The sequence below is a fragment of the Colletotrichum spaethianum genome (genome assembly GCF_022836535.1).
Source record: "Colletotrichum spaethianum MAFF 239500 DNA, contig08, whole genome shotgun sequence".
Classification (NCBI taxonomy): Eukaryota; Fungi; Ascomycota; class Sordariomycetes; order Glomerellales; family Glomerellaceae; genus Colletotrichum; species Colletotrichum spaethianum.
Genome location: NW_026054778.1, coordinates 1,392,636 through 1,406,310, shown reverse-complemented (window position 1 = coordinate 1,406,310; position 13,675 = coordinate 1,392,636). Strand labels below are relative to the sequence as shown.

Genomic DNA, 13,675 nt, shown 5'->3' with positions numbered 1-13,675 from the left:
CAAACCTAGGTAGAGCAATGTGCACACTCTGGGCGAAAGACTCATGAGTAAGGTCCCCTAGGTAAAAGTAGCTCCAAGCGCTGTCGGCTACCGCTAGAATGGAGCTCTGCGGAGGTGACCTCATACATTCTGTCGAACCCCTGTCTCCCCCAGCGGCTCGTTCCAGACGGCACCTCATTATCCTGCAGATCTCCATCGCAACCTCACGGCACACTTTCCACTTCAACTCCAATCCAAAGAGTAGCTAGCATCGTCAAACTACCTTGCAAACAATCGCAGTCACCCATCATGCCTGACTCCATCGCCTTCTCCCCGGGGCCGTACCACATCATCTCGTAAGCCGTAACCCATGAAGTAACACGACCTCGAATCATGCATCATTGATACCTAACCTCCTCGGCTCAGTTATGGCGCCCTCCTGGGAACGACGTTCTTCCATGTAAGTCACCATAGGATGCAAAAGTAATCCTCATGCAACGCCCAGCATGAGATGAGATGACTGACACATCCCGCAAAAGTCGTTTGTGAATGGCATCACCATGTTCCGCGTCCTCGAGCGGCCCGCCTTCGCCACCGCCCAGAACGCCCTCTTCCCCGTCTACTTCGCCATCCAGACGGCCCTCCCCGCCGTCCTCGCCCTGACGTACCCCGGCAGCCGCAGCCTCCTGGGCGAGAACGCCAGCAGCATCAGCGGCTTGCTCCAGGAGTCCAACCGCTACAGCGCGCTGCTGCCCATCGCCACCATGTTCGTCACCGGCCTCGTCAACCTCGTCGTCGTCCTGCCCAAGACCGTGACCGTCATGAAGGCCAGATACGCTCAAGGTATGTAACGGACGACGCTCAGTGGGGCAGACGCACGGATGGGAAAAAACGACTGACAGCAGACAACAGAGAAGAAGGACGGCAAGAAGAGCTACGACCCCGCACCGCACTCGCAGGAGATGCAGGCCCTCAACAAGTCGTTTGGCAAGCTACACGGCATCTCTACCCTCATCAACCTCGCCGGCTTCATCGCCATGATCCAGTACGGCTTCTCGCTAGCCGCGCGCCTCGACTAGGATGTCAGCTCCATGTACAATAGTGTAAGGAACGGTTCAAATGTCAAAGAGTTATTTAGGTCGATCGAGACCATTTATTAGGATCTGCTCATAGCAACTTATGTACAGGTTGGCAGGCCACTGCAAAGAAACAAAAAAAAGGCAGCTTGTTCTTCAGAAATTCCTCATCCCCGTTTTTTTTGTTGCAATGATTGACCGACAAGAATCATGCTCCATCTCAAATGAAACGCCGTTTTCCCTCTGGGGCAATGGCATCGTCTCTCCGTGCGCCGCTGATGCGCCGAAACACGCTGCCGTCAGACGCCCCTCTGTCTCCCTGTCTCGGACCGTTCGGGTGCTCTTCCCCGTTTCTTAATCCGCTCTAAGCTGGGTATCGTCTTCGACTGGCACCTGACGGCCGACGCGAGTCCGTTCGCGTGCCGAACAAGCCGAGTGTCGAAGTTTAGTGAAAATGCAGGAACATGGAAATGCAGTTGTCGCTGGTGGTACTTCGTGGGCGGTAGTGATGGTGTTGTAACCGTCGCCTTGGACGATTTGCTCCATCGCTAACCCGTGGTCGTCCTCGGTCGTCGCCTAGAAGTCGTTCTTGCGCGACGGAATCGGTGCCGCCTTAAAGGCCTCGCTGGCGGCGAACAGCTCCTTCTTGGCGTCCTCGAGGGCCTTGCGGCGCTGGGCCTTGAGCTTCTCCTCGTCGACGACCTGGGCCGGTCTCTCGACGGCGAGGGCGCCCCTGACGGTCCAGCGGCCAGGCTTGCGGGCAAGGGCCTCCTCGACGTCAATGTCCTTGGTGGGCTTTGGGTACTCGCGGGAGAGAGGCGGCAGAGGGTTCTTGGTCTTGTGGGTGGTGATGGTGCCGCCAGGGGTCTCGACGGCAACGACGCGGTCGGGGATCTCGACCGAGTTGCGAGACGAGTTGGTCGCCGAGCTCAGCGAGGATGTGAAGTAGTCGGCCTGGGAGGAGGCATCGGTGGAAGCCGTTGCGGGCGTCTGGGTGGTCTGCGTGTGAGAAGCCATTCTGTTATCGTAGGTTGGGAAAGAACGCAGGCTGAGCAACTGCTCCTCGGTGAGGGTGACGGGGGCCATGGCTGCTATTAAAGTCGGCGTCGGAAATGGGCACGGGTGGTGGAGCTTAATATGATTTGGTGCTGCCGGTGGTGCTTTTTTCGGTCCCAATATTGATGAGACGGTTGTTTTGGGCAGTGGGGAAAATAAGATAGATAGCGTGCCGCGTGGGTAGGGACGATTATGCTGCCAGGTTTTCTCGGCGAGGATTTGCGTAGGTGGAGGAAAGGCAGGGGACAAGGCAGGCAAGGTAGGTATTAGTTTGTGGCAGACAGGGTAATTGAGAAAGGAAAAGCAGCAAGGTGCGAGGCCGGGACCGTGTGGGTTGCCGTCGTGTAGGTGGGTAGCGGAGAATTATTTTTTGTATCAATGCTTTGATTCTCTGCTTGTGGGTAGGCCGTCGAGGAAACCTGGATCGGTTGTGACGAGGTGGAAAAAAGTCAAACAGCCGGTATTTATCTCGTGTCTGGAGGCTGCGTCGGAGGAAGACAGGTAGGTACTTTTCGACTGTAAGGTGAGGTAGAGTCAGAGAGGTGGCAAACGGGCATGGTAGAGATTTTATAACGCCGCCCGGAGCAAACAACTGATTCTCTGTCTTATCTCGGCTTCGAGTCACTCGTGGAAATGAGCAACCGGACCGAAAGGGCAAGCGCGATGAAAAATCAAAAGGGTTCGGTGAATTGGCAATATCCGTCCGGGCAAGGTCCGTTGAGCCGGATCGGATGGGACTAGTGGGATTAGTATTTTGTGTCTTGTTTTTGCGCCTGCTCTGACGGGCGGTCTTCTGCTTCACCTTGAAAGGTACCTATTTCAGACATGACCTCCCGTTGTGTCCTAGCCAGCCAGCTCTCTGCAAGCCATGTACTAGGCCGGCCGGCCAGCCACCCTCTTCAACGTGCCAATCGCGGCGTCCCGTGCTCTGTCCCCGGAAGAAGGTCTAGATCACTTGGGGGGGGAAGGTCACGGACGGTGTTCTTTCCTTCCTCATTTTGTCATCCCCCCACGCTCATTCCCCAGGGTCTCTAGCTGTCGGTGAAACAAGCGAAAGCGGTGAGGCAGCCATTCACCTTCACCGCCGAAGGAATGGAACGTGTAGTTTGCTTAGCGATGGATGGCCGGTTCTGGCACAAATTACTCATTCAATAGCTTACACAGCAAGAGACGAACCGCCTCAGGGTTCAGGGAGGGTGGTGGGATGGGATGATGAGATATGACACCGTCGTCGGAGTTTGTAAGCGACAGGTTGCGAACGGAGGAGCCGCAGGTCATTGACATGCAGATGCACATGGAAAGCCCACTGATTCTCAGGGACCTTCCAGTCCCTTCAGGGATGGTGGGGGCGCCTAGCGTCCTTTACTTTTTTCCATTTTTCAAGGGTGCCGCTGATCGACACTCGTGGACCGTACCGTGGTGGTGCCCCTCCATCTGGCGGCGCCCCCATTTTCTTTTGGACGCGGCCAAGGACGGCATCCTGCTTGTGCCTTGACCGGCTCACACGGGGGATTCGGGGCTTCGGCGGGGATCTCAGACATTCCGAGGTTGAAGATTGAGCACGAGCGACGCGATGCGTGATCTGCTACAGGAGATCGGCACACGGCCAGCTGTCAGCTGTTTCGTTTGCCGTTGGCGCCGACCGTATTTACGGACTCTATGGGCATGTCACTAGGGGGAGAGAGACACACACAATTATAGAAACAACAAAACATTAATAAAAAAAATTGCGATACCTAAGTCCGACATGAAAAATCGTTCTTGACGCCACCACCGGCCAGACCGTTCAACGACTCATGCATACTGCTGCCATGCGACAGACTGACGTCATCTGCCTCGGTAATCATCAGCATTGCAGGAGTCGCCGACAGAGTCAGATAGCCTCCGACTTGCAATGAAGTGCAGTGGGATCTCTGATTGGAGAGCAGTCGTTGTAGTCGACATCGAGGATGGGAAGACAGGCGCTGGCACCGAGTATGTCATGCAGGCCCGACAGGATGTAGAAACTCCGCACCCGGAGATGCGTGTTTGCCTCGTTTCTTCTTCCGCGTGGGGCCGCATGGCCGTGGCCTTTTTCTACCCCCGCGCGCGCGCCAGTGGGATGGTCTGCAGCCCGTGCCAGTGTCTTGCATCCCCATTTCATTCCGTTCGGATTTTGTATTGTTGAACGGCGGCATAGACAGTGTGCGGTTGGTCCAAGACGAAGGCGGCGTCTGTGGCTGCCTGGCGAGAGTCAAAAGTGAGGGGAAACAATGTGCCAAGGCGCATTCCTCATCCTTTCTGGATCATGCAGAGGTTTCACTTCTGTTGAACTGCATCGTATGAGCGCGCCATGCTTACGCCACTGCGCTGACATGCGGGACAGGCATGTCTGATAAGAATGCGGGTTGGCCGCGCCTTGCAGCCCGTGGCAGTCCGGTTTCGCTTGTGATGAGATGAGGATGGACCTCAAGAAGCGGTGACTAAGATGGATGCGACTGACTCTCATCTCGGTACTGTCTTGGGGCACGCTGGATGAAATCCGGGGAAGCTTTCAAAGAGAGGTTGGAGATCCGAGTTGGCTTGTTCCATCTGGGGAGCTCTCATCGTCTGTTCATTCCATCCCGCAACCCCGGACCCCAAGTGTGCCGCCTCTTCCTCGATGGCACGTTCAAGAGCATGCCTAGCTTATTGCATACAAGCTAAAGGAGAGGAATGCAAATCTCCTCTGGTCTTTCACCCAGGCCGAGACCGCACTCCGCACCATCTCAGTCCATCCTCCCCCGGGTTTCAATCATCTCAAGCCCGACACCACCAGCACCGACCCGCCCCGTAAGCCAGCCGCAACACGCAGAGCACCGCCGCCGGCGTGCCTGGCCAATCGGACGATGGCCGTCCAACCTCACTTCCCACTTCCGTCGTCATCCACCCGCATCTGCACCCTTGTCCCTCCCCTCCGAAACTCACTTCAGAACTACCGCTGCAACTCATACCTACTGTCCCAGAATTTGTTGACCAAAAAAAAAAAAGACACCAAAGCTCTCTGAAAAGTCACGATGTCTCAACAGCAGCAGCCAAAGTACCTCACCGGCGATCCCCCCGCCATCCAAGAATTCCTCGACAAGTTTGACGTGAGCAGAAAGCCACCCCGCGCCCCTCACCTCATTTGAGTCATTTTCACAACCCTTTTGAGCATCTCACGATGATCGTGAGAGATGAGATGCGCGATGCTAATGACGAGGTGGAACCTAGGTCTTTCTGATCGATTGCGATGGTAAATCTCATCGTCTCCAATCCGGAGCAGCCAGTTCTCTTCGTCCCGGACCCGGCTAACCACCCCGCCCTCCCGCAATAGGCGTCCTCTGGTCCGGCGACCACCTCTTCGACGGCATCCGCGAGACGCTCATCTTTCTTCGCTCAAGAGGTTGCTCACCCATCCCATGATCTTACCTTGCCCCCCAACCATTAACCTCAAACACCCCCAAGCCATATTTTTGGTCACACTTGACACTCCCCCCCCTGTTCACCGAGTTCTCATCGTTTCCCCCAATCAACAGGCAAGCGCACCGTCTTCGTGACCAACAACTCGACAAAGTCCCGCCCGGACTACCACAAGAAGTTCACCGCCCTCGACATCCCCTCCGAGGTCGAGGACATCTTCGGCTCCGCCTACTCGTCCGCCGTCTACATCTCCCGCATCCTCGACCTGCCCGCCGACAAGCGCAAGGTGTTCGTCATCGGCGAGGCCGGCATCGAGGCCGAGCTCCGCGCCGAAGGGGTCGACTTCATTGGCGGCACGGACCCGAACCTCCGCCGCGACATCGCGCCTGAGGACTTCGCCGCCATCGCTGACGGCTCCGCGCTCGACCCGGAGGTCGGCGTCGTCCTGGCCGGCCTCGACTTCCACATCAACTACCTGAAGCTGTCGCTGGGCTACCAGTACCTCCGCCGCGGCGCCGTCTTCCTCGCCACCAACACGGACAGCACGCTGCCCATGGCGCACACCTTCTTCCCCGGCGCGGGCTCCGTCTCGGTCCCGCTCATCAACATGACGCAGCAGCAGCCCGTGGCCCTGGGCAAGCCGTCGCAGGCCATGATGGACGCCGTCGAGGGCAAGTTCCAGCTCAACCGCGAGCGCACCTGCATGATTGGCGACCGCCTCGACACCGACATCAAGTTCGGCATCGAGGGCAAGCTGGGCGGCACGCTGGCCGTGTTGACGGGCGTGAACAAGAAGGAGGACTGGGAAAAGGAGGGCGCCGTGGCCGTGCCGGCGTACTACGTTGACAGCTTGGCCAGCTTGAAGCTCGACGAGTAAGAGGGTTGTTTACACGTCAGGTTTAATGGGTTTACGATTGCTATGACTACAGACTCCGGATGCATAGATGAACTCCATAACGACCTCATTAGAAGTAGAAAGATCCCCTAGAAGTACACACGCATGCTTGGGCCGTCTCTATAGAACGCCTCTATAACCTCCTTAAAAGATACGTTAGTTGACAGGCCTCAGAGTTCGTAGATAGTCATGTCAACGGTTGACTAGTTTATTTATCCTTCTTGCTCTGCCTCTTGGCAAGCTCGCTCGTCCGGATGACCTTGGGCTGTGGCTTGGAGTATGGGAAAAGCGACTTGGGCATGAACATGCCGACCTGCTTCTGATAGTCGCTGTACTCGGGGTACTTGCCCGAGGTGATGAGCTCGGTGAGCCACGTCGAGCCCTGGAACAGCATGATGAGGAACGCGGAGCCCGCGAACGTGTAGCTGTACAGGACCTTGGTCGCGTAGCAGCTCCACTGGTACAGCACGAACCAGATCATCTGCTCGGCGAAGAAGTTGGGGTGCCTGCTGTACGCCCAGAGGCCGTTCGTGACGAAGCCGCGGTCGAGGTCCTCCTGCGCCCAGCCGCGCGGCACCTTGGCGTCCTTCTTGTACGAGGCCTTTGCGTTCTGGTAGTCCCACTGCTGGCCGTCGCTGATGAACTCGCTGAGGACGAGGCCGACCATGATGGAGAAAAAGCCCCAGTCCGCGGCGGTGACGTCGGGCTCGAGGCGGCTGGCGAGGAGGAGGGAGTAGGCCGGCGCGGCGGCGAAGGCGAAGAGGAGGATGGACTGGATGAAGGAGATAAAGGTCACGTTGAAGATGAAGAAGACCCAGCCGGGGACGTATTTACGGACGATTTCCCTGGCAGAGGGTGTTAGCCAAGTCAGAGGGTCGGTCACGGAGGGCACGCGTACCATCTGTAGTCTTCGCTTCCGCGCTCGTAGCCTCCTTTGCGCCAGTAGTTGAAGGTCAACCGGGCCTGTCGGGAACCTCTTGTCAGTGACCAATTCTGCGAGGCACGAGTCGAATTACTTACACTCCAAAGAGTGGTCGCGGCACCAGCAAGGGCGACTCTCTGCGACGGCTCGCCGTTCAAGTACGCCCACGCAGCCGTGTGCAGGACGTACCAGTTGGGCAGCAAACTCCACAAGCGGTCGATCTGGGAGTAGTTTCTGTGGTACTCGGACACGCCGAGGGTGAGGACGGCGATGAGGAGGGAGAAGGCAAAGCCCGAGACGAGGGGGTTCGTCTCGAGGTAGATCTGGGGCAGCGACTGCGGGCTCGCGGCAATCTTGCGCGGGAGGTCGAGGAGCTGCGGGATGAAGGGTTCGACGACCTTGGCCCACTCGGAGCATTCCTCGAGGGACTTGATTGAGGGTAGCGCCATTGTGTCAGTGGTCTGCGCTTCTTCGTTTGACTCGGTTGGGGGAGGATACAGCTGCAATTGCGCTGCGACGTGGTGGTTGGAGAGTCGCGATGGTTTTGTTCAAAAGGGCCTTGGCGGTTCACTCGGAGCCACTGCGAAAGGTGGTGCAAACAAGGCGCGTCATAGATCCGTAGATGGGTCCTGGGAGAGCTTAGGTCCCCGCAGCCGCAGCGCTGCGCAGGGGTCTTCGGGCACTTTGACCACCGACGGCCCGTCCTTTGAGAAGCCGTGGCCAGCCGGTTCTCCATAGCCTTTTGAACAAAGCATAATGGGGCCGTCATGACGGATTCATAGGTCGTGTCGTCAGGATGTCAGATTCGTGATCATCTTAGATCAGCCTACAATTCCTCCGGCAATGAGATACCGTACTGAGCTGGGCCAGTGGCTTACGTCAGTTCCGTCCCCTGCAGCCGGCTGTGGTGGCAGCCATCTGTGGGCGAGATCGCCTGTCGGCGAGCCAGGAGGCGTGCCCCGGAGCTGGGGGAGCACGGCGCGGCTCAGCGCTGCAGAGAGCTCCAATGAGCGCGGCGGCCCCGCTGTGGGGTTGCACCAGGCCGCTAGCGAGGGGCAGCTGGACCTCACCCCGTGCAAAACTTCTCGTTCGGTGTAATCACATCAAAACATTTGTCCACGTCGCGGCAACTCAGGGTCACGAATAAAGCCCGGAGGAGACGAGGTCCAGACTCTGACCGTTGCAAGCTGAACCTGCTGCACTGGACACATCTCGCGTGCTATTGAATATTTGAAGAAGTTGGAGTGGCCAAAGGCCGGCAGGAGAAGAGCTTGACGCGTTTGCCTTGTGAAGACGCGTCTCCCAGGCAGACCACTAGTTTTACCGCACCATGCTCTTGCTCTCTCAACATAATACTCGTGGATGTATGTTTAGAGCATGCGAGCGAGCATAGAAGCCTTCATTACACACCTTTACGCTCGTGAACCTCACATCTCTCCCCTAAAGCGAGACCATGAAGGTGCTCTGTGTGGCGGAGAAGCCCTCCATCTCCAAGGCCGTTGCTGGCCACTTGGCAGGACGGAACCCTGATGTTGTGAGTATTCCAGCATACTCTTTGCAGCGTTCCGTCCCGGGACTGACCGCTCTCAGCACAACACGCGCTCCCAGTATATCAAGAACTACGGCTTCGACTTCGACTTTGGCGCACCATGGGGCCCCTGCAGCGTCACCATGACTGCCGTGCTCGGCCATCTCACGGGGCTCGAGTTCACCGACGAGAACAAGAACTGGTCGCATCCCCCTCCCGAGAGCTTGTTCACCGCACCAGTCGTGACCGTGGTGCCTCAGGTTCGAGACCGCCGGTTCGACCTGCATAGCATGCCGCAGCTGCTGACCTTACCCAGGACAAAAAGACTGTGGCCGAGAACATTGAGCGCCAAGCTCGGTACTGCCAACTCCTCATCATCTGGACGGATTGCGATCGAGAGGGAGAACACATTGGCAAAGAAATTGTCAACGCCGCCAAGAAAGGCAACAATAGAATCACCGTCAAGCGCGCCACGTTCAGCAATATCGAGCGAGCGTATGTAACCCTCGTTGCGTGTGGTGACAATGTTTCTAACGTAACCTAGGCACATCCTGACTGCTGCACGACGTTTGACAGACCTGGACCAGAAGCAGGTCGATGCCGTGGACGCAAGGATAGAGCTGGACCTTCGAATCGGTTACGCCTTCACCCGTTTCCTGACCATTAGCCTTCGACCCCTTGGCGGGCCTCTGCAAGAACGCACAATCAGCTATGGTAAGCTCCCGCATTGATTTCCCGCACATGTTCTAACCGGACGCTTAGGCTCGTGTCAGTTTCCGACCCTGGGCTTCGTGGTCGATCGATACTTCCGGGTTCAAAACTTCGTGCCCGAGCAGTTCTGGAGCATCAAGGTCATGCACTCCCGCGAAGGCAAGAAGGTCAACTTCAACTGGTCCCGGAACCGGCTCTTCGACCGGATGTCTGTTGTCATCCTCTACGAGCGCTGCATCAAGGCGAAGAAGGCCAAGGTGACAAAGGTCCAAGAGAAGCCGACGAGGAAGTGGAAGCCTCTGCCCCTGACGACCGTCGAGCTTCAGAAGGCGGCGACGCGCCTCTTGCGCATGAGCGGTCAGCAAGCCATGACGGTCGCGGAGGGCCTCTACAACAAGGGGTTCATCAGCTACCCGAGAACCGAGACGGATCGCTTCGACAAAGGCATGGATCTCAAGGCGCTGGTCAGGAAGCAAACGCCCGACAGCAGATGGGGAGAATACGTGCAGGGGCTCCTGGACGGCAACTTTCATCAGCCGCGCGAGGGAAAACACGACGACAAGGCCCATCCGCCCATTCACCCCGTCACATACGCGGCACCGACGGTGCTCAATGCGGACGAGAAGCAGTTATACGAGTACGTCGTGCGCCGGTTCTTGGCGTGCTGCTCAGAAGACGCCAAGGGCCTCGCCACAGACGTCGAGATACTCTACGGCGAGGAGACGTTCCACACTCGCGGGTTGGTTGTCCTGGAGCGCAACTACCTCGACGTGTTTGTCTACGAAAAATGGAACGATTCGGCGCAGCTCCCGCAGTTCACGCCGGGCGAGATATTCCAGCCAACAGATGCGATGATGACGGATGGCAAAACGAGCCCGCCCGGGTACCTCACGGAAGCCGATCTCATCGCCCTCATGGACGCCAACGGGATCGGTACGGACGCGACAATGGCAGAGCACATTCAGAAGATCCAAGACAGAGAGTACGTCCAGCTAGCGGACGGTGGCCAACGTGGCCAGGATGGTGACGACGATGACGACGACCAGGATAGGCCTCCGTCGCCGCCAGCCAGAGGTGGCCGAGGCGGCCGCGGCAGTCGCGGCGGAAGGGGTGGCAGAGGGGGTCGCGGCGCGTCGTCGGCGGGGCGGAGAGGCCTCAAGGTCTTCATCCCGACGCAGCTCGGTGTGGCACTCATCACAGGGTTCGATCGCATGGAGTTCGAAACAAGCCTGGGCAAGCCCTTCCTGCGCAAGGAGATGGAGAACAAGATGAAGGCAATATGCGAGGGGCGCATGACCAAGGACGCCGTCTTGCGGGAAAGTCTAGGTCAGTACCGGCAGGTATTCCGGGACTCGCAGGAGCGGCTCAACGTCCTCAAGGCGGTAAGTCGGGGTTTCCATCGCTAACACGGCCACGCGCGCTGACTCTACCACCACTAGGCGTGTCGCGAATACATGTCGATTCGCGCGTAGATAAGGGCACACAGCCCTTGGTGTTTGCGACACGTCCAGGTGTCGAAATGAGGCGGGATGATCCCAAACGACGTCGTCACGGGTAACATGGCCCCGTGGGCACAAGGATCACGGGCCGAGGCTTTCTTATCAATCGTGTCCACCGGAATCCAAACGTGGGTGTGACGACTGGCGCATTGGAAGCGCCCCATTATTCCGACGACCGGCGCCGTTGACTACATCATGGCTCGCTCTCAGGCTGCGCGACATATTCTTACGTTTCGAAACCAAGGCGGCTTTGGGCACTCAGCATGACGCCGGTCTTGGACGACCGGCTGGTCGGGACTACGTAGGCGAACGGAGGAGGTCGGAAAGGCGCAGTGATGGGGGAGGGGGGGGTGTGATGAACCCCGCCGCGATATCTTGGACGAGAAGCGGGGTGAGCGGCTACTGCAGCGGGTTGCAGTGGTGCCGCCGCGATGAGGGGGGCAGCCCGGGCAGGAATCGGCCCAAAGGCGGAGGACGCCCCAGGGATCACAGGCCGAGAGTCGCGAGGGGAGGATGGTCGCGGCGGCGGACGAATACCCACAGACTCCCGAGGGGGAGAGGGAGAGGCAGACGGGCACGAGAGAGGGCAGCATCGGGAGAGGGGCGTCGTTGAAGCGCAGCTTAGAGCCCGAAGCCTCAACGATGCAGCATGGCACAACGTGGGGTTTCGTAAGTGGATGGGCAATGAACACGGCTCACAATGGGCGAGCCTGATTCGACGACGAGGACGACAAGACTGCCTCGTCGTGGGCTGCAGCCGAGGGGATTAACGGAAACAACGAGCCCACAAGGACGAGACGTAGGTACCGGTAGGTACACGCCGGGAAACGGGCATTATTCTTCGATTCTTCCTTCCTCCTCGTCGCGACGCATGGCCTCCAGGAACGAAGGTTGGTCTGCCCTGTAGCTCTGGCGCGCCTCAGAGGAGAGGAGGGGGGTCCATCTGGGGGGGCGTGATACTTGGACGGTCGAAGGACAAGGTGGGACCAATCAGAAGAGACGCAGGGCGCAACGTGATGGTTGCGCTCGTCGGCGTGCGACATGGAGGGTTTGCGCGAATTCTGGGGGAGAGCCTGACTGACTCTCTGCCTGTACCGAGACGAATCTGTAATTCCAGGGCCCAAGGCGTGCGTGCTGCAGCGAGAGGCGCCTCGAGGGCGAGAGGAGGAGGCATGGACGGAGAAATACGGGCTCTCGTTGAAACCCCACGGCCTCCTCGCTCCATCCTGGCTTACGATACGACGACAGTTCGCGATCGGCAGCGCGAGGTACCTTGAAATGGGCCCGAGGTACCGAACAGAACAGAACCCGCATCGTATCCCGATGCGGGATGCATGGCATATCAGCATATCACCTCAGCACGATGGGAAGAGGAAGAAAGAGCAACGAGAAGGGGTGGAATGTGGAGGAGGTGGTTGGCCAGGAGTGGTGGTGAAAGAGAGGGGTGGGAAATCGGATCCGATGAGATACGATGAGGAGGATTCGCTCAACTGAGGCGGGAGCAAAATGGACGGATTCGACCGATGGGGGCGGCGATTGCTGAAGAAGGTCGTCAGCTGGGCCGGCCATGGCGACCAGCGCAGGCGAACTCTGAAAGTGGGAAGCGAAAGCGCGGCAGGTCTCACGCATCAATGGCCTACGGAATCCGGGGCAACAAGGACACATTGGACGAGGGCGAGCCCCAAGAGGTGTGCGCCTCAGCCGGGGAGAGTAGGTAGGCTTTGTTCGTGGACGCTTATCACCTTTATCGACGCCAGTATCCGTAACATGGGCGACACCGGCGTGGCTTATCTCTCTCACCACTCCTCTCTTCTCCCCCGCGCGCGCACGCGCGCCTTTTTGTCGAGGTTCTCGATAGACACAACCATCCCGCGCAAGACGGAACATCTGCATCTGTGGCATTTCGAGTTACACTGTGAATATTGCACGTCTTGGGTGTCCGGTTTTTTGTGTATCTGCTGTGGGGAGGGTGAGAGGGTAGGGCGAGATATCGCGGGTGGGTTTCGTTCTGGCGGGAGAGCTGCGGCGGGAGAGGGAGGTCTGGGTACCGCGAGGTACCCGGGCGGGCTACGTACCTGTCAACGGCGCAAACTTAATAAGGCGATGGGGGTAGAAGTCGAGTCCCAGACCGAGGAGCAGCTGACTGTTAGGGCCACGCCTCCCCCGGGGCGTGCGTATGTGGCAGGCAGTCTTTCGGTTTGAGTGAGTGCGTGCTTGGACTGTTGGTGGCTGTGGCCTTGGCCGAGAAGCCTGGCACAGGATCTCAGCTGAGCTGGATGCTGGATGCTGGATGGGACAAGGCAAGGGCTAGGTGTCATGGGCATGGCAGCCGTGTTAGAGGAGCGCGTCGCAACGCAGCGCGCTTGATATGCCGTGTGTATCTTGACGTACGTCTTTTTGCGAGGGGGAGGGAAGGACACGTCGCGACTTTTTTGCAAGCGTGGTGCAAGTGAGTCCCTAGCGAACCTCGACAGTGCAGTGGCATTTGGAGTCTGGTCTGTCTCTCTCGTTTTGCTCTTGTTTAATTCCTTGGTTTTTGACGCATGTCAGGGGGGGCGGCCAATAATGGGCCATGACGACCGAGTCCTT

The 13,675-nt window shown here is 58.2% G+C and overlaps 6 protein-coding genes across 6 annotated transcripts; 4 read left to right on the top strand and 2 right to left on the bottom strand.

Annotated features, from left to right (window-relative positions):
- Positions 1-288: 288 nt before the first annotated feature.
- ColSpa_04212 (putative mitochondrial outer membrane protein) lies at positions 289-1,058 on the top strand (the record flags this gene model as incomplete). The annotated part of the gene is made up of 4 exons (XM_049270424.1): positions 289-335; positions 406-439; positions 519-822; positions 892-1,058. The coding sequence occupies 4 exons, from the start codon at positions 289-291 to the stop codon at positions 1,056-1,058; spliced, it is 552 nt and encodes a 183-aa protein (XP_049126381.1).
- Positions 1,059-1,631: 573 nt separating this feature from the next.
- Positions 1,632-2,141, bottom strand: ColSpa_04211 (uncharacterized protein; the record flags this gene model as incomplete). Its single annotated transcript, XM_049270423.1, has 1 exon — positions 1,632-2,141. The coding sequence occupies one exon, from the start codon at positions 2,139-2,141 to the stop codon at positions 1,632-1,634; it is 510 nt and encodes a 169-aa protein (XP_049126380.1).
- Positions 2,142-5,146: 3,005 nt separating this feature from the next.
- ColSpa_04210 (4-nitrophenylphosphatase) lies at positions 5,147-6,408 on the top strand (the record flags this gene model as incomplete). Its single annotated transcript, XM_049270422.1, has 4 exons — positions 5,147-5,221; positions 5,343-5,364; positions 5,446-5,514; positions 5,648-6,408. 4 exons carry the CDS (start codon positions 5,147-5,149, stop codon positions 6,406-6,408), a joined length of 927 nt encoding a protein of 308 aa, XP_049126379.1.
- Positions 6,409-6,634: 226 nt separating this feature from the next.
- ColSpa_04209 (uncharacterized protein) lies at positions 6,635-7,797 on the bottom strand (the record flags this gene model as incomplete). The annotated part of the gene is made up of 3 exons (XM_049270421.1): positions 6,635-7,271; positions 7,325-7,389; positions 7,447-7,797. 3 exons carry the CDS (start codon positions 7,795-7,797, stop codon positions 6,635-6,637), a joined length of 1,053 nt encoding a protein of 350 aa, XP_049126378.1.
- A 394-nt stretch (positions 7,798-8,191) lies between these two features.
- Positions 8,192-8,446, top strand: ColSpa_04208 (uncharacterized protein; the record flags this gene model as incomplete). Its single annotated transcript, XM_049270420.1, has 1 exon — positions 8,192-8,446. The coding sequence occupies one exon, from the start codon at positions 8,192-8,194 to the stop codon at positions 8,444-8,446; it is 255 nt and encodes an 84-aa protein (XP_049126377.1).
- Positions 8,447-8,801: 355 nt separating this feature from the next.
- On the top strand, positions 8,802-11,059 carry ColSpa_04207 (DNA topoisomerase 3; the record flags this gene model as incomplete). Its single annotated transcript, XM_049270419.1, has 6 exons — positions 8,802-8,882; positions 8,939-9,136; positions 9,193-9,371; positions 9,421-9,590; positions 9,639-10,969; positions 11,027-11,059. 6 exons carry the CDS (start codon positions 8,802-8,804, stop codon positions 11,057-11,059), a joined length of 1,992 nt encoding a protein of 663 aa, XP_049126376.1.
- Between the last annotated feature and the right edge of the window lie 2,616 nt (positions 11,060-13,675).